Source organism: Gymnoscopelus microlampas (genome assembly GCF_963454915.1).
Source record: "Gymnoscopelus microlampas genome assembly, chromosome: 12".
NCBI classification, from domain to species: domain Eukaryota; kingdom Metazoa; phylum Chordata; class Actinopteri; order Myctophiformes; family Myctophidae; genus Gymnoscopelus; species Gymnoscopelus microlampas.
The window spans coordinates 29,754,939-29,777,988 of NC_139949.1; the positions used below are offsets into that span (position 1 = coordinate 29,754,939).

Consider the following 23,050-nt stretch of genomic DNA (forward strand, 5'->3'; position numbering starts at 1 on the left):
AACCGCAACCAGTATTTACAAGCAACTTTACAGAAAAAGAAGTCCAACGTTGCTTATAATAAGCGGATATGGCAACACAGGACACAGCCAATCACAACAGCTGTTGTGGCAGACGCGTATGCGCGGGCTGAGTTACACTGAACTATGCCCTCAGAAATGAGAATAACTGAAAAGGTTCCGGACATATTCCATTATTTTGGTCTCACATTAACTGTTGCAACAATTTTAGCAATGACGACACAATTATAATTCAATTACGAGTACTTTTATTTTTCAACTTGACACTTCGATTTAAAAGCAAATCATTTCTTACATTTATAATCCCATAAAATGCTTCAAACTAAGTCCAGTGTCATAACAAGTTGACTTCACATTGATAAAGCTTGAATGTTAAAAACACAAAATTACACATTCCTTTTCAGCAATAAGCAACAATTTTCCAGAAATATCCATCTATATTGCCAAACACCTAGAAATGTAAAAATACTCATTCTAAAGGCCATCCTATCTTTTCACCCTCCACCATCCATAAAACGGAAGTAACTTTTAAGACTCCTGACATTCTTCTCACATTACCTTTTTACTTGACTGTAGACCATGCTCTCCATATTTGAGACTGGTTCCTCTTTTATATCAACTTTTCAATGGTATGACTACAGATGAATACTCCATTTTTATTTCAGAGGCTATGAAAACTACAGTATACATTTACCAGACATTGTCATGATATTTATTTTTGCCGTGGAAGAGCAGAGTTCAAACAACATCACCATGCAAAACTATTTCAGTTTTTATAGCACAAAACTTTTTTTTTTATAGCAAAAAGCTATTCATGAACATTCTACCACCAATTATGGCTGCTCTGCAGACACATGGTCAACACCACCATTAAAAAAAAAGACTTAAACACAAACAAACAAGGCTGTTTTAATTATTCATTATTTGTTCAACTTATTGTTTACCATTAGGGAATAATAAGATTCTGTCTTGTCTTTTTTGTCAAGCATTCATTTAAGCCATTGGTGGTAATGACAGACACATCTGGATTGACAGCAGTTCCCTGAGGAAGCTCATGGCATTGTGCATGCTAAAAAGTGAAAGCGTTTCACCAAAGTGAGAACTTGCTTTCAAGTCTTTACTGTAAACTGGTCTGAGGAATAAAAATTAAAAGTTGAAGTAAGTGGTCTAAAGAAGAAAATTAAAAAGTGAAGAAAGTGGTCTGAGAAAGAAAAAAAAGGTGAAGAATAATCTCTCAGAGGTCAAATGGATCACAAAGCCGAATTTATACTTTGTCATACGAGTAATTCCACGTCGATATCTTTCAGTCAATCTTCAGTCCGCTTTCCTTCAGCTGTGTCTGCACATCATAAGAGTTGTTTCTCTTCACCTGTGTCTACTCATCATAAAAGAGGCGGACTAGATGATAGCGGATTCCAAAGGCAACAGCACTTCCCATTACCTAGGAGACAAAAACATAATAATTCAAAGATGAATATATTACCTAAGAATCGTTGTTACTTTAACATTTAGAAAAGCGATTGTTGTTACCTGAATGAGCAGCATGATGACAGTTAGATTTCTCTCATGGACGGGACCCAGTATTTTTAGCACCAGGTTAATTAATGTCATGTTGTTGCATTCAATAAACTCATCATCCCCCTCTTGACCTCTCCGGACTTCTAACACGCACAATAACTCTGCCACCTGTTGGACATCAAAATAATTGGTACTATTGTACAACTGAATGTTTTCTGGCAGGTTACCATTGGTCTACCTTGCATGTGTGTTCTGCACCCTCACACACATCATCATCATCATCATCATCATCATCAGAATAGTTCACTGTAAGTAAACTGTCTGTAAACTATTATATGAAGGTGCTGTTACATTACATTAGGGCTGGGTGATATGGACAAAACATACACATACTCCGCAATTACCTTGAGAATTAGATGTCCTAATTTAGAGAGGTCCTTCCTTTTGAATTTAGAGTAGCTCATTCCCAGTTTGCCAGTGTCTGGGTTTAGTCTTCATAATAAAGAGTAACATTGAGAAATAAAAAGAAACAGACAGGCAATGAAAACACATAATCTGTATGTTTATATTCATTTAAAAAAATTGTCAGACAAGAAGAAAGCCATGTAAAGAGTTACCTGGGGAGGCGGTGTCGGGGACAGGGAATTATATGGAAGAGCTGAGGCAGCGAGTAGACGAAGTTGACAATCTGAGGAATGAAGAAGAGTAGCATTGTTTTGCTGAAGTGTCCCAGGATGCCTACTACAGCAAAGGTCATCCCAGCGAAGTAGCAGAAAGTGTCTCCCACAAACACAGAGGCGGGGTACCTGTCCAAAACATGATAGATACTAAACGAATTACAACAGTACTGGCATAAAATATTGCTGCTTAAGTTCAGAAGGGATACAGTGCAATGAGTGCATACTCAAAATGCTTTACGTAATGTGTCACACTTACCAATTGTGGTAAAAAAGTGCTAATGTGGTAAAGAAGAATGGTATCATAAAATATAGGGAGAAGACATGGTCATCCCTGTAGTCACCTGTAAAATTAGATGACCAACATGAAAAGACAATCCAAGCGTCAAACAAAGAATGTCCAGAACATGTTATGCGTGTTATATTGCAAATGCTTGGAAAAGGAAAGCTCACCACCAAGCTCCAGCAGGTTGAAGATGATGATGGAGGCAGAGATAAACAGAGCTTGTCCTGACTCAATACCATTGATGCCTGCTAATATGTTAATGGCATTGGTGCAGAATACTGCCAGCATGCCCATGTACACATAGTAGAGGATACCTGGAGATCAATGACAAATGATAAATAAAATATTTACTTTCTCCCAAGCACTTAAAACCTCATATTACATAACATGGGGAACATGGGGTCCAAGGACTCCAGGTAACTGATTCCTAGCTAGGAACCACACATGGGCCCTCACAGAATTGTAATTCAGAGAGTGTACAAATGTTCCATTTGTATACTCTCATTTATAACACTGGAGATTTTACTATGTATATTTGGGTCGAAACAAAAACAAGCTCATTCAGTCTGTCAATGCAATTTGCCGGGTGCACGCTCACAAAGTTTCACAATAAGAAAATAATAGCCAGCACTCCGAAGTCCTTCTGGTACTTTTAATAATAGAGGCACGGACAGCATACACGAACAGCAAGCCTTCCGGACAGCAAGCCTTCCTCAGCATGTATACACGCTGAGGAAGGCTTGACACCAAAACGTGTCCGTGTATGCTGTCCGTGCCTCTATGAATTAAAAGAACCAGAAGGACTTCGGAGTGCTGGCTATTATTTTCTTATTGTCTTCTTCTTAATGTGGATTTGGGTCCCAGAGATACATTGGGTATTTAGCTTTTAAAGCATATCAAACTGGGGGTCCTTGAAATGAAAAAGGTTGAGAATGACTGGCATAGATCAACTGAAAGATCATAGAGATGGACCATTGCCTCCTCTTCACAAATGTACTGCTGTCACTATCTATCCAGTAAAACAACTCACTCAGATCCAAGTGGAGACCCAGCAGCGCTCGGACCGGCTTGGGTACCACAATGACGGTGTTGCCAAAGTTGGTGAAATAAACCATGAGCAGTGGCAGGGACGCCATGGTAGGAAGCAGAAGCTTATGTCTCCAACGCAAGTTCAGCACGTCATCCGCAAAGCCCAGGAAGATCATACAGCAGATGGCCAACAGAGCGCCAATTACCTGGACAAACTGACATAAACAACACAACTAGATTAGGGTGGAACAACAGAACATTGGCCAATGGGCAGCTTTGCCACCTATTCATCAACCCAGTGGCTCTCAAAGTGGGGTCCGGGGACCCCCATGGGTCCTTGAGAGGATTCCAGGGGGTCCCCAGAAAAATGATTGGAAGTTAAGAACCAAATAGACATGGGTTATGTATTCTCTGAAACTACGACAGTGTACAAATATAATTGTCAGAGTTTGATGAACACTGAATATTTTAGACTAGATCTTGAAAGTATCACCTGGGGGTCTTTGGCCTAATGTGTATCTATCAAGTTGGGGGTCCCTGAGGTGAAAAGGTTTGAGAAACACTGCATCAACCCACCTCATCGTGAGGGAAACCTGTGCACTTGTCTCCAACAAAACAGCTAAGGAAAGGCACTGGTATGAAGCAGAAGAGGATGATGAGGAACACGGTCCCACTGATGACACCCTGGGATTCTGGACTACAGACGATGGGCAGAAAGACAAGGAGAGATTTGGAAAAACGATGCAGGTTAGAATGGCCTTTTGACAGGTATGTTTGCATACACACAAAGGAGTGGAAAATATGGGGATAAGTTAGCCACAAGCAACTCTTAGATGCTATAATTCTATCTGGCATCTAGAGTTGCTATACCAACCCTTGACAGTCAATTCATACAAACAGAAAAGTTCTATCTGATTGTATTAAATTACGTTAAACTCACCAAGATTGCATCAGTACGTAAGCTTGGATCACCTGCACGGAATTTATTGACAGAAAGTAGCCCATAACATGTCTATGGTGGATTTTTATGAAACAAAAACTTGACAGATACAAAGAGGATAATCCAAGCTTTCCATACAGCTGCAATCCTGGTGCGTTTTAACGTTGTTTAATACAATGAGATAGTTAGGACTTTTCTGTTTGGATGAATGGGCTGTCAATGGTTGGCAGTGCAACTCTAGATGCCAGATAGCATTACAGCATCTCAGAGTTGCTTGCGGCTATAGGGATAAGCTAGCTGTAGAATACAACTCTCGTAGACGTATTTATGATTCTGACGTTTTCAATCTACGAGAGGTGTAGGGTTCACCCCCCGTGGACACAGGTACTTTCAGCACTATACCCCGTAGACACTCCAAACATGTACAAATTGAAAATAAAGGTGCTTACCCCCACGCACCAAATGTTAACTCTCACTACGGGGTAGTAGTTTAATGTAATAATCCATATCTTTCAATAAAGAAGTGTTTTAATAACGTCTGTGGCCGAACGCCATTTTTTCACCCTCGTTTACTTCCTGTTTACATTGAGTGTAATTCCGGGTTTCACCAGATGGGCGCGTCTATACCGCCCATAGGGAACTTCCGACAGAATCGGCCACAGACGGCATTAAAACACTTCTTTATTGAAAGACATGGATTATTACATTAAACTACTACCCCGTAGCGAGAGGTAACATTTAGGGCGTGGGGGTAAGCACCTTTATTTTCAATTTGTACATGTTTGGAGTGTCTACGGGGTATAGTGCTGAAAGTCCCTGTGTCCACGGGGGGTGAACCCTACAACTCTAGTAGATTGAAAACGTCAGAATCATAAATACGTCTACGAGAGTTAGGGATAGAGCTAGGGATAAGCCATGAAGCCAACCACGACATGATTTTTTTGTCATTCCAAAAATACAAAGACAAATCAGAGTCTGTGATGATAATGTCAACACTCACATTTCCTTTTTAATGGTTTTGTTCAGGTCCACGCCGGACAACCTGGCTGAGATGAAATGGTCTTTGAAAGTTGGAATGAGCTTCAATGTGGCCACGCATCCAAGTGCAGACATACAACAGTTGATCACAAGCGGTAGGACAGGAACTGGAGACATGTTGGTACTGAATAGAAGTCCCTCTGACAGATCAACGCACGGTGTGTTTAACCTAGTGGTTACTCTTACGGACGATCGATACCAGACAGGAGTGGGGGGGGGGGGGGTTAAGTGATCATTTAAACTAAATACATCCCGACTATGATAGAAACATCATATGCCTCCCTAAATTGAAACTCTAATCCATTTTAGCGAGCAAAACGTAAACGTGTCCATTGTTAGTACGAGGTAACGTTAAAACCCAAAGTCTAAAGTACAACTCTGATTTAGGTAAAGCTTGAACTAATCTAACTGGAGTCAGGGAGCCTTCTTCCCGTTGACACAACCAAAGAGACGGACGAATAATAGTGTTGCCACGGAAGTGACGTGTCGTGTTCCTTCTTCTCTTCTTTGCATTGCACTGTGCCTACTTTGCATTTCGATCAACTCACACTAGCGCCCCCTACAGAGCACTGTCAAGCCTTGTCAAAGCGACCTGTCACTGTGGTTGGTGAACGACAACAGATAGTGTTGCCATGTCGGCTTATTATAAGCGACTTTGGGATTCCTTTTCTGTAAAGTTGCTTGTAAAAATTGGTAGTTGCAGATTGCGGATTGTTGGGCTTGTTTCGAAAGTGTAGTTGCTTATTTGGGCTTGTTTCCTAAATGTTGATTAAACCAGTTGTTTTTCATGTCAAGGACCCCCAAATTAATATGTATTTGTCCGCAGACCCCCCCCCCCCCCTTCTGAAAATATTTTGTGCCAGATTTGTGTGGATTTTAAAATATTCCAAAATGTTCACTTTTTTTCTAGATCTTTCTTTGGAAATAGCAGATCTACTGTGAGCTTGTAGATTGGCTATTTTAAAATATCCGACGCATATGGCCGGTTTAAAGTGCTCACGTGGCCTAGTCGCTTCTTTTGGGCTTGTTTTCATAGACCTGGTTTGCTCATTTCTCTCGCAAAATCTGGCAACACAGCAAGTGGAGGTTTAGCTAGTAGTGCTGCTGCATCTACAGAGAGAGTTGCAGGAGGAGGAGTAGGAGGAGGAGGAGGAGGCTGTTATTAGTCTGTCGGATCGATAGTAAATGACAGTGTATGTTCGCACCGGCGGCGGCGGCGTCGAATCGATCTGAACACACGGCCGATGATGATCTGAGGGATTTGGAGTGAAACGTTTTCAGATGGTTGTTCATGTTGTTGACACAACGCTGCGCATCATCATCATCGCCATGGAGGCTTCAGGTTACCGAGCTCTTGCATTCGATGTGTGCACTGGCAGCAGCAGCAGCTTGGACCATTCAAACTAAAGCGGTAGGTAGGCTGCATGATCTCTGTTAAATTAATTGTCAACTTAAAAAAAAAAAAGTCAAGCCCGAGTTTTGTTTTCGAATCAATATAATATGATATAGCTTTATGCTGCTTTACCTCGTTGTCCAGTTATATCTACGCAATGCAATATTCAATGCACTGAACAGTTTTTTTTTAACGTGACCTATATAGAAACAGGCCAACGACTTTAAAGTACGTTGATCATCATATGATTCATATCCACCATCTTGGTGTGTGTACTGTAACTATCCTGTGATTCTCTGTGACATTCCGTTATAGCATTGGTTCTCAAAGTGGGGTCCGGGGACTCCCCAGGGGCCCTTGGGGGAGTTCCAGGGGGTCCCCAGCTAAAGTAGTTAATACAGCATCAAAATCATTTAACCACCTTATCTATGTATGCCGTGGCTATTCAAAAAGCTTTACAGCGCTGCACGAATCTGCTATTTAAAAAAATATATAGCAGAAAAAACAAAACATAAATATTCTCTTCTGGGTGTCCCTGGCACAAAACAGTTGGGGGTCGCGGCCAAATCCATATCAATGTGGGGGGTCCTCGGCACGAAAAAGTTTGAGAACTACTGCTTTTATAGGCTTCTAACTGGCTGTTGTGCTTTCACTCACAGGCAGGCATTGGGCTGACCCTGCCTCACACTGCCTTGATCATTTCTCCATAGACCATGATGTTATGAGAGGATGGAGGTCCAGGACATGAGCTGGTTGTGTCTGGTGGGGCTCTTTGTGACCTCCTTGCTCATTGTGCTGACATGGCTGGTCCAGTACCTGCTGACCGCACTACGTCTCAGGAGAGCAAAGCGAGACAGGCAGCGCAGGGCGGACACCGCCTATCAGCATCCCCTCATTCCGTCGTCCCAGCACCACCAGACCCAGGCCGGAGGAGGCGTGTGGGGCTTTCTGCTCAAGTTGCGCTCTGGCCGTGATGGAGGAGGGCCTGTCTGTGAGGCCGGGGTTAAAGGTCTGCTCGCCTCTCTCTTCTCCTTCAAGTCGTTCAGGGAGCACTGGCAGAGAGCTTGGGTCCGAGCTCTGAATGAGCAAGCTTGCAGACATGGGGTATGTTTCAATTGGAGATCTCTGAGTTCATATTGGTAGTTGTTATGGAATGCAAAGACAGAAGTGGCTGAAATCATGTTAAAAGAGAGAGATGAGTTGACATAAAAAATGATCCAGATCCGCACATCTCTCTCATGTTTGATGTGTGCAGATACAGTAAGTGTGTGTAGCTACTGCTGCTACTCCTACTTGCGTAGGAGTTGGACTGTCACAATAATTTAGATGAGGATGGGGCAGGCAGGGCCTTGTATAACATCACCAGACTGATGCATGTGAGTGAAGAATCAAGGCCAATAAAACTTGGCATTGTACGAACACCCACAGCTCAAAAAAATTACTGTAGACTAGACAGATTCTAGTCTATGTGGGGGAACAATGTGTAGTTCAGACTCTTTAAGGAAAGAGGAAATGTATGTCATAGTTTAACCACCATCAACCAACCATTTTATAAATTTGCAAACACAAAAATTAAATAATGATTTCAAATAGATGAAAAATATTCAAAAATGCCACATCTACATGCTCACAATGCATCCCTTTGTGAAGAGTTGTGAGCTTGTAGATGGGGTATTCTTTCCTATTTTTTAATATGGGGCTTAAGCGATGAGTAATAGCTTCAACCACCTCTCACATTTCTGAAATGTGTCAGTTATTACAACACAGCTTGTGAAGTTGTGACAAATGGAGGTACTTAAGTATTGCCCACACAATACAGCCTAATAGATAAAAGCATCCATGCATTAGTTGTGTAACCTCTATTCCATGCTGCCAATATCCTCGACTGATTGTAGCCTGTCTCTCTGTGTGTTGGATGCAGACAACAGATCCTAAAGGTCTTGTAACTTTATTTAAACAGTACTTTTGATCTTGTGTGTCAAAGTGAGCCACCCAGTCAGTTTGTCCTTTTAGCACTGGAAGTGTGGATGGATTCTCTGGATGAAGTTTTAAGTGGTCAGATGATCTCAGATCCCTTTAGTAAGGGCCTCAGTGGTATAGGTCTCAAATGCTCTTGAATGTCTTACATGCCTCAGGTGGACTTACTGTATAACTGGAATAGACCAGATACATCCAGTAGGCTGTATGAGCATTGAAATTGATACACTCATGTGTAAATGTGTTAGGGAAAACGTTGGGAGATACAGTGCAACCTTCTTTCTTGTTCATCCACAAACCCCAAAATGTCATTTACTACTCTGTGACTAGTAATTAACCAGAATGATTAGAAAGGGACGGCATGGTTTTTCTATAGTGTTCTCCTCAACATTTAAAACCTTAGCGGGTATTACGTTGAAAGTAGGGTTAATTAAATCCAAATGGCTTTGTGGGAGTATGGGACGCTAGGTAGTGAAACAATTGTGTTGAGAGATCCTGAAGAATTAAGAGTTAAGTGTGATGCCATGTATCACAGTATCACTTCAAAAACGCAAGTCTCGTGCCCCCCCCCCCCCCCATTTTCAGAGAGAGAGGAAAAATGCAATTGCAAATATGAAAACATGTTAAACTGTGGTGAAATGTACTGTAACATGTGGCCAATTATATGGCGAATTATATGTGGTTATGGACATCACAGTTCACAGTGGTGTCAATCGTAACAGAAGCCCTTCATGGGTCAAGAGTTTTTCATGGGAGTTTTTCCTTGCAGTGTTGTTTTTTCTTTATTAATTATGAAGCCCTTTGAGACTGTAACAGTGATTAAGGGCAATGCACATAAACTTAAATTGACTTGAATCCCCATATCATACTGCAAAGCCTTTTGTAATATGGGCTGCAAGACACGTTGTGGTTTGAGACTGACTTGTAACTGAGAGGAGTTAATTCCCCAAGTAGCCAAAGTGTCCCTTGTGCTAAAATGTGAATTGTAGGCTAATAGTGATTGGGTACAATGCATTAGTGGAAGGAAACCGGACCTCAAAGTAGGAGAGAAATGGTTCGCCACTTGCCAGCCCTTAACATGCTTCTGGGTGGGACCTCTGACTGTTTATTTAAGCTTTTCACGTGTGGCTAAGGTTTGTTGTTTGTCTGTATATTAGCATTGCGTCTACACACCTTTTTATGGTATAGCATGATTTGGTTTAGCTTTGACTTGTTTGTCTTCTGTCTCTCCTTCCTTACATCCTGACTTGGAAAAACCTGCCTTAGGGGTTGTGAAGGCATGGCAGGTATTAGGTGGCCAAAGGCGAGTCATATCATATCATCGTTAGCTTCTCACATAGCTTAGAAGCACTCGCCACCTGGCCACTGCCAGGAATGTTGCTATTGCCGTGTCCTACGGTCACGGGCCTGGAGACGCGCATTGTGTCCTGTCTTGCATATCAGGATTAGGTTTCATCATGAGTGCCACTGGAGGACTGAAGAAAAGGCATCAGTGTCATCATGTAGGGATTAACTAGTGACATCCTTTATAGTATTAACCGACTGTGAGTTTGGTTATTAATCTAGATGAATTTGAGATGATTAAGCCCATGTAATGGTTCCAGTTTGTAGGTTTAGGAAATAATTAGGTTGAAGGAAGCCCTTTTGTTTCAGCTGTTATACTGGGAGTGAATGTTTGTTTTGGTATAGTATTATTTTTCTCTTCCAATTACCAATGAGATCCAAGAGAATATTTGACTATTTTCACCATAATAGATCATTTGTGTAATAATTGCCTCCATTTTGAAAATTACAGGGGCTCATAACTGAGGGGTAGTCCATATGTTAATATATCCATCCATACATATAGGGGGGGCAATAAAATGCTAAAGATTGATTCTTTCTGAATCTGGCAAATGTCTTGAAATGTGGTATTAAATGTAGAAGACATATTTGTCAATATATGAAGTTAGGAGTTGTTGAATGTGGGTGTTATATGATATATCAGCCTAATGGCTGGTTTTGGTTGACAAGGTCACTGTGCAACTTAATATTCTTGTTATGGATCTCTATTACTACATGCATGCCAGTGCTCATAGAACACCATCAAAGGGTTGTTGTTTAGTCATACACAGTAACGCAAGCATTGAACATTCCAATCTAGCTAGGAATGTCCTATTATTCATAGTTTTACAGTATTACTGTTTTCACAGGAAGATAATTAAAGCAGCCTAATTTTATTATTTTGTATTTTAATGTTTTACTTTACCATTACTGAATAGAATACACATTTTATAAAATAAACTTTAGATGGACCACATGTTTGTACATTATGACATGATTATTACGTTATTTGTGATGGTGACAGTCAGGGCTTCTCCTTTGGTTGTGTTTGGTTGTTAATGATACCATAGGCTCAAAACCACAGGTTGGCTTTGACTGCCTTTTGGGATGGTTTCTTCAACCCATATCTTATCTGACTAATCACTGTAGCATAGAGTTGCACATAATCCTCAAGCTCTCCTTTACTCAACTGGGTCCATAGAAACTGGCCAACAGGGTTACAAGCTTGCTGCTAGTAATTACAAGTCCAGTCACAGTGCCCTGTGACTGAATGGCCATGCTGCCTTCTCAGAGGAAACCTGATCCACTCTCCTGAAGGCCAGTATTCAAAACCATACCACTGCAAAAGATGGGATATGTCAAATAAACATCGTTAGCAAATAGCAACAGACAAGACTATGAACATGCCATTTAAATGGCAAGACCAGTTTGGTTTAGGTTTGGGTTGTGTAGTTACCTTGCCATGATGTAACTCCAAAGGTGGGTAAAAAAAAAAAAGAATTGCTCCATCGATTAGAAATTGATAATTAGAAATATGCTCCTCATTGACTTAACACTGTACGGTGAAACAGCTCTCAAAGTCACTCTTTTAGCTTGTAAACGAACACAAATAAAGCTGATTCAGACAATATAGAACATCACCAAACCCAGTACTGTTTGATTTTTTTTATAAAAATGTCAACTTCCTGTTGATTTAACTATTTGAAGATCCGGATACACCGATCCAGTCCGGGTTTTCTTCCTAATGACAATAGTCAAATCAACAGGAACCTGACATTTTTATTTAAAACATTTATAATCAATGGAGGAATTATTTTTGATTTCTTGTACACCTTTGGAGTTACATCATGGCAAAGTAACTACACAACCGAAACCTCTGCCAAAGTGGTCTTGCCCTTTAAGAAGGACTTGTTAATAGCATGTTTATAGCATATTATTTCGGCCTTTGAATGGGAAACGGTGCAATTGTTCTGGGTTTAGAGTAGAAGAAGAGGTTAGTGTTGAAGGTGTGTTCTACTCTTTCCCTGAGCATGGCTAGCCAGCCAGGAGACTTGATTGCGTAATATCTTGATATGTAAAATGAAGTTAATTTTGTTATTTATAATAATTATATTATTTATTATTAGAATGTGCCCTGTGTTCATTGGACACAGGCACATCTGACGGGCACAACAGACAAGTGAGCTTCACATCACCTCTGTTGTTGTAAAATTAACATTGGTGTAGCAATAGACATGTAATGCCAGATTTTTGGTTGCGCACCATGTCTCACACCAAAAATAGCCGATCTGTAATCTCACAAAGTGATACATTGTAAGCTTGTTAGTGTTCAGTTTGCGACACTGGCGTGCTACTGCCATGATCTTCACCATGGGTGTCTTGAGTTTACCTCTGGTTTGATGATAAAGGTTCATAAGGTCATCACTAATCCAGGGATTTGGCTTCAGCACAGCTGGTTATGGGTAATAATGTCAACAGAAGGACATCCTCTTATTTACCATGCACTTACATGTATATATTTGACCACGTGCACATCTGCTCCACTGATTCATGGTTATTGTTAGGTGTCATTCTGACTAATGCACATTAAACAAGATGCTATCAAAGTAAGCAGGATAATGACTGTACTGAGCTTAGCCTACTTCACACAATGAAACAACTTCCCTGATCTGATTTCAACTGTACCTGTCTCCAGGCAAACACATATACTGTAGTAGTATAATGTAACATGAATAAGCACAAGACACACTGTACTCCTTGAAAATGAGAAAGTGGAACACACTGCAACTATTAAACTACAATGCTTTGCATCTTCCTGGTCTCAATTCTGCACCAGGCTAGATTTGCAAAGCACTTGAATCTAAATGAAGCTTTGGTGTTATCTCTGACTGATGTGTGAGGCAACTTAATACTCCATAGCCATTTGCAGAGCATCTAGATTCAGAAGAAATGTCTAATTTGACCAACGTTTACTGTGGGAGGGAGCCCCTAAATATAATCACAATCTCACAAAAAAGACTCGCCCAGAGTCTGCTCAGGTATTATAACTTAGTGACAAGGTTTAACATTACATTAAAAACTTGGAGCCACCTGATTTCTTTACTTACTGTAAAACCAAGAGGCCTGTTCCATAAAGATCCTAATATTAGTTGAGCAAATAAAATGTAATTAAATGATATGTAACATACATTATATTGAAAGTTTTTAATCACTTTTGAGCCATAGAACATTCTGATTGAATGGACTCTACAAGTCTCTACAAGAAGTAACGGCAATTCTGACTGGATGGCAGTGTACTGACATTTGCACATTTCAGATTGGATGACTTAAATACTGATTTGATGCTTTTATAATTGCAAAGCAAACCGATTAGACAATTATTATTATTTTTTTTTGTAATTCAAATGTTTATTTGTTTTTCAATATGGTACAAAATGTAACTTCAGTGGTACAAAACAGCATACAGCATAAAACAACAGTACAGCCATTCCAAGAAATAAAAAACAAAATAAATGCTGTCTAGCAATCCCAATATCAGAGAAGGTTCATATATGTCCAAAATCTGTCCCATGTGTCCTTCATCTTTCCTTCTCCATTCACTCTACCCAACATATATTCATATGATGTAATCATCATTTCTTCATTCCATTCTTTAAGCTCAGGTGTTCTAGGGGTCTTCCGATTCCGCAGCAGGATTCTGGCAGCTGTAACAAGTCCAACTTTTACAATGGTGAATTCGTTGTTATTTATACCAGGAACCGCTGCCCGATTAGACAATTATTAAGTTCAGATGTTTTGGTGGACTCCAAATCACAGAAAATAAAGTCTGCGACATCGGCATGTCCGACACCGACTTAGAAACAACATTCGAATATTGTATTATTTATCACATGCCCACACAGTATGTGTATGTGCAGTGAAATGTTGGTTCAACACTGCACTATAGTGTGATGCTAAAAAAAGGGTGTGAAAAAAGAATGAGGGTCAACAAAAGCCAGAGGGTAGACATAATGGGTGGTCCACATGACCTTCAAAGGCTGTTAGCCAGACCCAGAGGTTAGTTGCTGACAAATCTGAAGTGGCACCATGGATGTCCTCAGGAAGAATGTCTCTCCAGAAATGCCCACTGTAGAGTACAGACGCACTCTGTTGGACAGTGATGGCTTCATTGGCTTGTAGATGAAAATCTGGTTACGCCATCATGATCGAGTTAGTTAGCGAGACGAAAATAGATCTGCGCGTTTGTAGATCTGCTATTTTAGGCTTGCAACTTCATTGTGTGAAATCAATCAGCTGGCTTCATATGTAGTTATGACAACGTCATGATCAATTATATCCCTATGAACATGCCACCATCTGAAATACGAGCCATCATGCTGTCCTGTTTGGTGACATGACTGGGGGTGACTGAGCACTTTCCAGGGCCCGGCCAAACCGAAGTAAACACACACAGCATGTTGTATAGTGTAATCATGTGACTGCAGTGTTGATCCACAGATCCTGCGTATGCTTGCAGCATTGTTCTTGGCTTCCTGCCCTTCTGGTTAGATCACCAAATACTACTTCATGCACAGACACACACACACACACACACACACACACACACACACACACACACACACACACACACACACACACACACACACACACACACACACACACACACACACACACACACACACACACACACACACACACACACACACACAGCCCTACCCCCATAGCTCTGTTTGATGGGTGTTGGACTTAGACCTTATGCTCTGACTATAGGGTATTTGTTTCCTATCCTCTTGCATGTCCTGAGCCATTTAAAGCTAGCTAGTGAATCAGACCTCCTAATCCTCTGGCGCAGCCAGGTACAGACTAATAGTGAATGACATAGTCATCAAGTGTTCTCATAGATGGCAGTAAATACCGTACTCGGTAAAGAAACACATTTAAACTGTAACATGCGACCTTTCTGTCGTTGTCACTTAGGTATTACGCGGAGAGCGTTTTGCTTTAAAGATATAGGAGCTATTTTTAGTGTTGTGCTTTCTGAATGCCAAGGTTGACCACCCACCCTGAAGAATCAGCCTGTGAATCCACAACTTCTGTGTCCGTTACAAGGGCTCATTTGTGATTGCATTTACTCTGTAGTCTGTACTCTGTACTGCCCTTGTGATTTGAGCATATGTTGCATGTCTGTGCCAATATCTCCCGGCACTTGTCAGCAGAGGGGACCCAGTCACTAAGCTTCAAAGTCTAACTTTCATTGTGATCCGATGTATATAAGCAAAGATGAGGAAATTGTCTCAACAGGGAACTATTGAGGTTCCATTTGATCTTGAGCAAATATGGATGGATTCATTCTGTTTAATAAATTGACTTAAAGTCACTGAATGCTGTTGTCAATTAGCAATTAGCATGTTACAGTGGAACTGCAACAAACATCTGATAAGCAAATGCACCAGAGATAATCATTAAGCAGAGTAAACAGTCAGACCAATCCTATTAAAATGACTGCCGTTCAATCATTTATTCCCCTCTTTTAATCTTCTCTAGTGAAAGGTTCATTATGTTTCCCTTTTCTCCATTAGAGCTCCATTCAGATAACGTTTGACAGCAGTCTCCAGCTAAACTCCTCTGCTGCAATAGACAGTGTCACCTGCACTAACCAATCAGTCCAAAGTATGGTAAGTAAAGTCACCTTGACTCATCAGCCTTTCATAGTTTTAAATCTCGATCTCTATCACAAAAATGAAGTTTGTATCAAGGGGGATGTAGAATATATTGGTCAATCTTCTTGTAACCTAATATAGTTTTTCATATGTGGGGCAGATTAGTGCATAGTACCTGTATCTATTTTAAAGACCAGCTATCATACCTATACTGGTTTGAGTATGGTGGCATTTGCTTTGATTCTGGTTGTGGATCTTTTTTGATATTTTAGAAGTTACATTTAGACAATAGACGTTATTGAGTATTTCCCATTTTAAAGGACAAGTCCGGACTAAAATAACATATAGCCTTTTTTTCCCTACTTATATTGATCCAAATGACTGGCCATGGGGTCTATTTGCAGAATTGCCCCTGTCGTCCAGTTTCCCCAGCAGCCTCCTCCATAGCATAGAGTGGAGCCGGAAAGCATATTGCTAAGTATGCTATTTGTTGCGGTCAAAAGTTTTTTTTTTTTTCATGAATCTGTTATTCGTGGTCATTACACACGGTAACTAATAACAGATTCATGGGGGAAAAAAGCGTTTGACCGCAACAAATAGCATATGTAGCGATATGCTTATAGCTCTGCTCTATGCTATGGGGACTGCTTGGGAAACTGGACAACAGGGGCAATTCTGCCATTTGGGACCAATATAAGTCATACAAAAAGGCTATGTTGTTTTATTCCGGACTTGTCCTTTAATGTCAACTTGTGACAACTTTCTTTATTTTGTTTTCTCAAGGTTTTACAATGTAAATGTAAAGTGGACACAATGACATTTCCAGTGACAGTCACCCAGCAGTCACCTGCTGCCGTTTCCATGGAAACCTACCAGATCACCATAGAGCCTATGATGGCAACGGTATGCTAATCTAGGGTTGAGATTTTGCATTTAGGGATCACTGAAGATTTATTTGCATTGTTATGCAAAAGTATAATTTACATGAGCAATGAAGCATAATGATTGTTTGGCATTCTATCATTCAACAGTCAGTGCTGTATCTCAATTTATCTCTTTAATATTCAATCATGTTATTGTACCGTAAAGCGCCTCACTGCCTTACGTCTTTCAACCGCTTTCCTGTCTCTGTGTGGTATGTGTCTCCCCTTGGCTGCTCCATCAGTTGGTGGTGTGTCTTGAGGAGGTGGAGGAGGAGGGCATGCTGGTGTCCTGGACTCTATCCAAGCAGCCATCTTTCAACCTCACTGTTTGTCCACGCAGGATCCAGAGAAAGGTTGGACACCACTCCTAATATCACGTGATGGCTTGGTGCAGAAGGCATCAGAATCTGTGCAGTTCTCTTAAAGACCCTGATACACCAAAACGGTGTCGAGTGAAAAGCCAGAGTGCATTCACGTATTCACCCAGACATTTATCATAATATGAGCCAATTATATCAACAGTCAGTTCTCCCCAAGTTACAGACTACTGCCACCTCCTGGTATGGAGAGTTATATGCTCTCCCACAGACGCAGAAGTCAGCCATCAGCTGATTGTCATCTGTACCGGATGTGTGAGGCGACACAAATCGATCTGATCAGTCACCGTAGTCGGCATTAGTTCTTGCATCTGCTGACATTTTATGTGTCATAACTTATCATGTTTAGTTGAAAGTCAGCTCTACAGTATTTCTTCTTTTTCTCCCCAGGGCAGTGATGGTGAGGTGGACCTGGACATGATCAGGGAGCTGGTAGAGGATACCTTGTTCAGCACTCAGCCAGCCATGGTCCTTAACCTCACAGCTTGTGTGTCCAGTCCTGCAGTGAGAATCCTTCTCTTACCTTTTGTATAAAACATTTGCTCTGGAGGAGTTTCCTACTTAGGGCCCCTACACACTGTACGATATTTGAAGTGGTCGGCGAGGAAACAGTTTGTTAAGAACTTCACACTACCCAAGTCTCTTTCTTGAAATCGGGCTATTTATATCGTTGCGGTTCTGGCACGGTTGATTTGTCGGCGACAGGGGTTCACTCATTGCAAGATATTTCACCACGATGTGATCGCGACCCAATACATACATTTGTTTTTATTCCAAACGTCTCACGAAAATGTGAAAGGCTCCCGTGATTTATGCGCGAGACCTATACAGGACGCTAATGATTCGCATTAAATAATTCTCTATTTCTCTGTATGTCTCTCTCTCTGAAAACAAACGTTTCAAAAAGTCAACCACGATGCATTTCAGATCAGAAGCAGTGTTGCCGTGTCTGCTTATTATAAGCGAGTTGCTTGTAAAAAATATTGGTGGTCGCGTTTTTTTTAGCTTATTTCTAAAGTGTAGTTGCTTATTTGGCCTTGTTTCCTAATGTTGTTTTTTTTCTTTGAAAATAGCTGCAACGCCTTGTGAGCTTGTAGATCGGCTATTTCATTTGTATATAGGTTAAAGTGCCCATGCGGCCTAGTTGCTTTTGTTGGGCTTGTTTTCATAGACCTGGTTGCTTATGTCTCTCGCAAAATCTGGCAGCACTGTTCAGATACACACACACACACACACACACACACACACACACACACACACACACACACACACACACACACACACACACACACACACACACACACACACACACACACACACACACACACAGCTCTCTCTCTCTGTCTGAGCAATTCCTCTCAAATAAATAGCCCCATCCTCGAGCAGACTCGCTCACTCTCTCAATCTGTTTTATAATGTTTAACTTAATACAGGACTGTCTGGACGGAAATATTGCGGTTCTATGCGGGAGAACTAGCCACGCTGCGTGGCTGTAATGTGCTCTCATTGGCTGTAGCGTGGCTCTCCTCGGGCCGACAGACCCAAATATCAAACATGCTAGAAAAATAAAACAGTGTGTAGGGGTCTTTACTTGATATCGGGATAAAGATCAGATTTTGACTAAACTGGGAACCCATCTGCAAAAAAGGGGGAACTTTTTTTTTTCCTTCCCCCTTTGAATTTGCAGAGCTCTGAATCTGTCTTGAGAGATTAGATGTTGACTAAATGCATGGGTAACATTATTTTCAAAAATGTACTCAGAGCTATGTGTGAATGTTGTTCTTAAAGTGGAATGGCTTTAAGTCAGGGCTAGGCGTACCAATGTGGTCTATTTTCCAGAGAGTGGTGAAGGTTGATCGTGTAAGCACGACAAACAACAAAAACAGAGATTTTCAGACACAGTCCAGCATCTGTGATGGGGTTCTATAACCCCAAAAGGGCATAATGTCTTGATAGAGTCAAAGAGTTTCAGTATGTGTAGTGAAGTTCGGCTGCAAAAAGTTGCAGTGGACTTCTGGACTAGTCTCAGAGAAGTGAGAGATTTATGTTACATTCTGTGTAACCAAAACACAGAATGTCTGGCTAATTGCTTGGTATTTTATAGGGAGAGAGAAGGGAAGAAAGGCCATCTGAGTTTGTCCATCTGTCCATAACCACTTAAACCCCATATTGTTGAGCGGAGTCCCTCAGGGCTCTATACTAGTGTATTTTATTTTCTTTCTTTTTGTATTTTTATGCCTTTATTATTGATAGGACAGTAGGCTGACAGGAAATGGGGAGAGAGATATGGAGAGTGACATGCAGCAAAGGCCGCCGTGATCTGGACTCGAACCCACAACGCGCTGTCAGGCTGTTTTCTGTTATGTGTTATGTGTTATGTGGGGAAAGGTTTCGCCCAAAAATAGCAGATTGACAAACGCCGCGTTGTGAGCTTGTAGATCTGCTATTTTCTGTGAAAGCTTTCCCCACAATACTTGTGTGTGTGTGTGTGTGTGTGTGTGTGGCTTGTATACTACATGGTCTTTTCCTTTGCTCTCAGATCTCCACAGAGCATCTGCCAGTGGGTCTGAATCCTCCATCTCATAGCGTCTCGGTACAACGGCTCCGACTTCGGCAGATCAAGGCAACCTGCCACAAAGGAGGTCAGCTGTTCTTCTTCTCAGCCTTCTCAGACCCTATCTGGTCACTGACTAAGCTTACATGCACACATACTGTATATTACTGGGGAATGATCACTTTCAAAATGTTTCAAAAATAGTAAGGCATTCCTTTAAAAAAATAAAAAAAAGGAGAATACAAGGTTTCTGACCGACAGCGACTTTGTTTATATCGTTGCTGTTGCTGATCTTTTTTTACAGTTGGGGCATTCGGACAGGTGGCTAAATATGTATTTTTTTTACACAATAACCCGACTATTTCTTATTATTTATTACCCTCTTATTTTAACACTCATCTTTTATTTACTTTGATTACAAGCTAAAACATAAACCTTGGTTGTAAAAAAGCAAAGTTGTCCTTTATGGCAATTTCATGCTGGCATCGTGCTCCAAATTAGGTGGTTTGCCGCTAAGCATTGGAAACCTTGGTAACAGTGTGCGCCTATGTCACACATGCGCAGTAGGGTGGGGTCCTAGTGGACCCAAAAAAGTGGCTAAAATGTGCCTGAATAAGAATAATTTAGTTTTATATTAACTGTACAATACATGTATGTAAGTACATTGAAGGTGGGGAAAGAAGCCAGAGCACTGATCAATAGTCTGTGGCAAGTTTGGAGGCAAGTTGAGTGCTCGTGTGCTGGCCAACCCCGGACGACGGACGTAGACCACAGTGTGGTCATTTCAATTAAAGTAGTAGGATATTCAACTTACTTACATACTCTGTGTGTGTCTTCCTGCAGGCCAGTGGTCTACACCAGCGGAGCTGTGTTGTGTGGTGAGCCTGAACCAGCCCTCCACAGAAAGCAGAACACACTTCTTGTCTCTGCCAAGTGACCCTCCCTGTTCACTGGAGTGGAGTGAAGACATATATCTGTGAGAAAACATTACATGACTGAGGAGACAATACACCATGAAGCAGAATTCACACGTATTATTAGTAAATAAGAAGAGTCTATATTGTGGACACCAAATGTTTGATTGTTCCCTTACTTTGTTGTAGTAGGTCTCAAAAATATATATTTTCACTGTACCCATATACTCTGAAGATAGTCCACCTGCTGTCTTCACAAAGTCTCACAAAGACTTACAATGTTTTGTGGATCGCTAGCCTTTACCAAACTAGAATTTTAACATAACCTCATTTATGCTGACGGCTTTTAACTTCTAACTGTTAACATTTTGTGTTGCAGGGATGTCGGCCCAGAAACCAAAGAGATGAGAGTAAGGCTTTTGGAGCGCAAGACCATCAGGGAACGTAAGGCAATAAAAAAGGCACTCGATAGCTTTTTAATTTTGGCTGCGGATCAGACGCCTCCTCAGCAGTACTGTCCAAACTGGGGAGGCTAAATCAAACACACAGTCATAGATCACCCACTGAAACCCAAATAACGCTCTTAGTTTTTTCAGTTTAACCTCATTTGCGAATATTTGGTACATGTACAATGGTAAGGATGCTAATATCACAGACAACCACTTATGCAATGAATGATACATGCATGTCAGATGTTTTTCATTTGCAGGTAAACGTTTTCCCAGTCTTTGGTTTGCAATGTTGCTTTGTTTGGTATTGTAAATGACTGAGTAAATATGTCTTTCTGGTAGGTTACTTGCCGGGTTACGCCTCCATCACTTTGGACCTCTCTTGCAGAATTCCTTCCGGACAACATGTACTGTCTGTCAGCCCAGGCCATGGTTTGGCACCAAGCGCTACTGTCACCTTAGAGGTGAGTGATAATTTAAACCAGTCATTTGGTGCAGTTCTTCTATAATCTGTTGCAAAAAAAGGTATGTTTTTTGCTTGTCATTTTGTTAGCATACAGATTTTTGTATAAGATGGAAAACGTTTAATTGGATTATGCAAATATAATAGAATGGCGTCCCGGTTTATTTATAGTTTCCTTTAGCTTCTTACCTTCTTGCAATGCTGTTCTCAGTCACTGTTGTTACTATTCCCAAAGAGAACATGAAGACCTCTGGTATCCCTGCAAATGCTTCACATTCACTCTACACCGCCATCTATACTCTAAAAATAGATAACCTGTAGGGAGTGTAATAAATGCAGCTTGAGTCCTACTTCTTCTTGTCATAATGCCAATTTAAAAAACCTGCAAACAGCAACCACAGTCCTTTTGTTGTAATGTTTCTCCATCACTCTTTTTGTATTTATTTCTGTTTGTGCGTAACGCAATCCATTGTATACAATTACAAACACATTCATACATGGACACTGCAGGTATAGAATACATGCCATTGTGAAAAGAGAATAAAGTCTGATTCATATTTGGTAGCGCATCATGTCTCACACCGAAAATAGCCGAGTCTACAAGCTCACACACACGCTCACAACATGTCACAGCTACTTTCGATGTGAGACACCGGCATGTAACTAAGTATAAATCATTCCTAAGCCACTATTATAATACATGGACATGATGATAAGACATGCTTTCTGGCAAACATCCACAGTGCATTGCTATCTGTAATACACTAGTGTGACAGGAAGCCTGTGGGCTAGCCTTGAGCTAGAGCAGTCAATAGTGTATGTTGTATGACAGCATCATCCATTCTCAAGAACTTGTTTAATTTTCATCCCAGCAATGACTTGCATAATTAATTGTATAAGTAGCATTGCGTCACCTTGCTAAACTAATGGCCTAAGTCATTTTTGAGGAAAATTATATTTTTGCCTAAATCAGCTCCTCATGACACTGGCCACCTCTGGTAAAATCGACCAACTCCTAATTGAAAAGGATCATGCAGTTCACTCCCCTTTTAGTATAATGGCCTATACTCCCTAGTGTGACTTAGTTTAGGTTTCCTCGCACATGCGCCTAAATGGCAAAAATATGTCAAATGGTACAAAAAAGGCTGTTAACCTAAATAATTTAACAAAACAAAAAAACATTTTGGATTCTACATAATAATATGTTAGCAGCCCAAATATGCCACCAATGCAAACGTTATGACCCACCAGGTTGTAATCAGTGCAAACAGTCCCAGATACACAGCTTTATACAGATTAAGTACATTGCAAGTTCTATGCTTCTCCGCAAAGATGTCCTGATAGAATGCTTACTCAAAATGATGTGAACAAAAATAAATAAGCGGAAGAAGAATAGCAAAATTATAGACACAGGAATCATCAGCTGTCTTCCTCGGTCTGACACTACTCAGAGTTCATTCTTCATTAGCAGTTTATTAATACACATAGAAGACAAAGACAGCCCCCCCCCT

General features: G+C 40.8%; 2 protein-coding genes across 3 annotated transcripts in view; one reads left to right on the forward strand and one right to left on the reverse strand.

Moving 5' to 3' along the window:
* Window positions 1-1,001: 1,001 nt before the first annotated feature.
* dpagt1 (dolichyl-phosphate (UDP-N-acetylglucosamine) N-acetylglucosaminephosphotransferase 1 (GlcNAc-1-P transferase)) lies at window positions 1,002-5,948 on the reverse strand. The gene is made up of 9 exons (XM_084074625.1): window positions 5,469-5,948; window positions 4,105-4,225; window positions 3,530-3,743; window positions 2,667-2,813; window positions 2,473-2,557; window positions 2,154-2,342; window positions 1,941-2,028; window positions 1,549-1,704; window positions 1,002-1,459 (listed from the first exon to the last, which is right to left on the reverse strand). Exons 1-9 carry the CDS (start codon window positions 5,621-5,623, stop codon window positions 1,394-1,396), a joined length of 1,221 nt encoding a protein of 406 aa, XP_083930751.1. The 5' UTR covers window positions 5,624-5,948; the 3' UTR covers window positions 1,002-1,393.
* A 699-nt stretch (window positions 5,949-6,647) lies between these two features.
* The window catches only part of c2cd2l (c2cd2 like), a 23,081-nt gene continuing 6,678 nt past the window's right edge, over window positions 6,648-23,050 (forward strand). Inside the window, exons 1-10 of one of the 2 annotated variants that reach the window (XM_084074763.1) lie at window positions 6,648-6,917; window positions 7,559-8,003; window positions 15,779-15,874; window positions 16,643-16,762; window positions 17,025-17,135; window positions 17,550-17,663; window positions 19,699-19,801; window positions 20,557-20,689; window positions 21,007-21,071; window positions 21,419-21,540. In XM_084074763.1, coding sequence (XP_083930889.1) covers window positions 7,629-8,003; window positions 15,779-15,874; window positions 16,643-16,762; window positions 17,025-17,135; window positions 17,550-17,663; window positions 19,699-19,801; window positions 20,557-20,689; window positions 21,007-21,071; window positions 21,419-21,540 — 1,239 coding nt within the window. In that variant the 5' untranslated portion in view covers window positions 6,648-6,917; window positions 7,559-7,628. The remainder of the gene's footprint in view (window positions 6,918-7,558; window positions 8,004-15,778; window positions 15,875-16,642; window positions 16,763-17,024; window positions 17,136-17,549; window positions 17,664-19,698; window positions 19,802-20,556; window positions 20,690-21,006; window positions 21,072-21,418; window positions 21,541-23,050) is intronic. The other variant, XM_084074764.1, reaches the window with a different exon arrangement.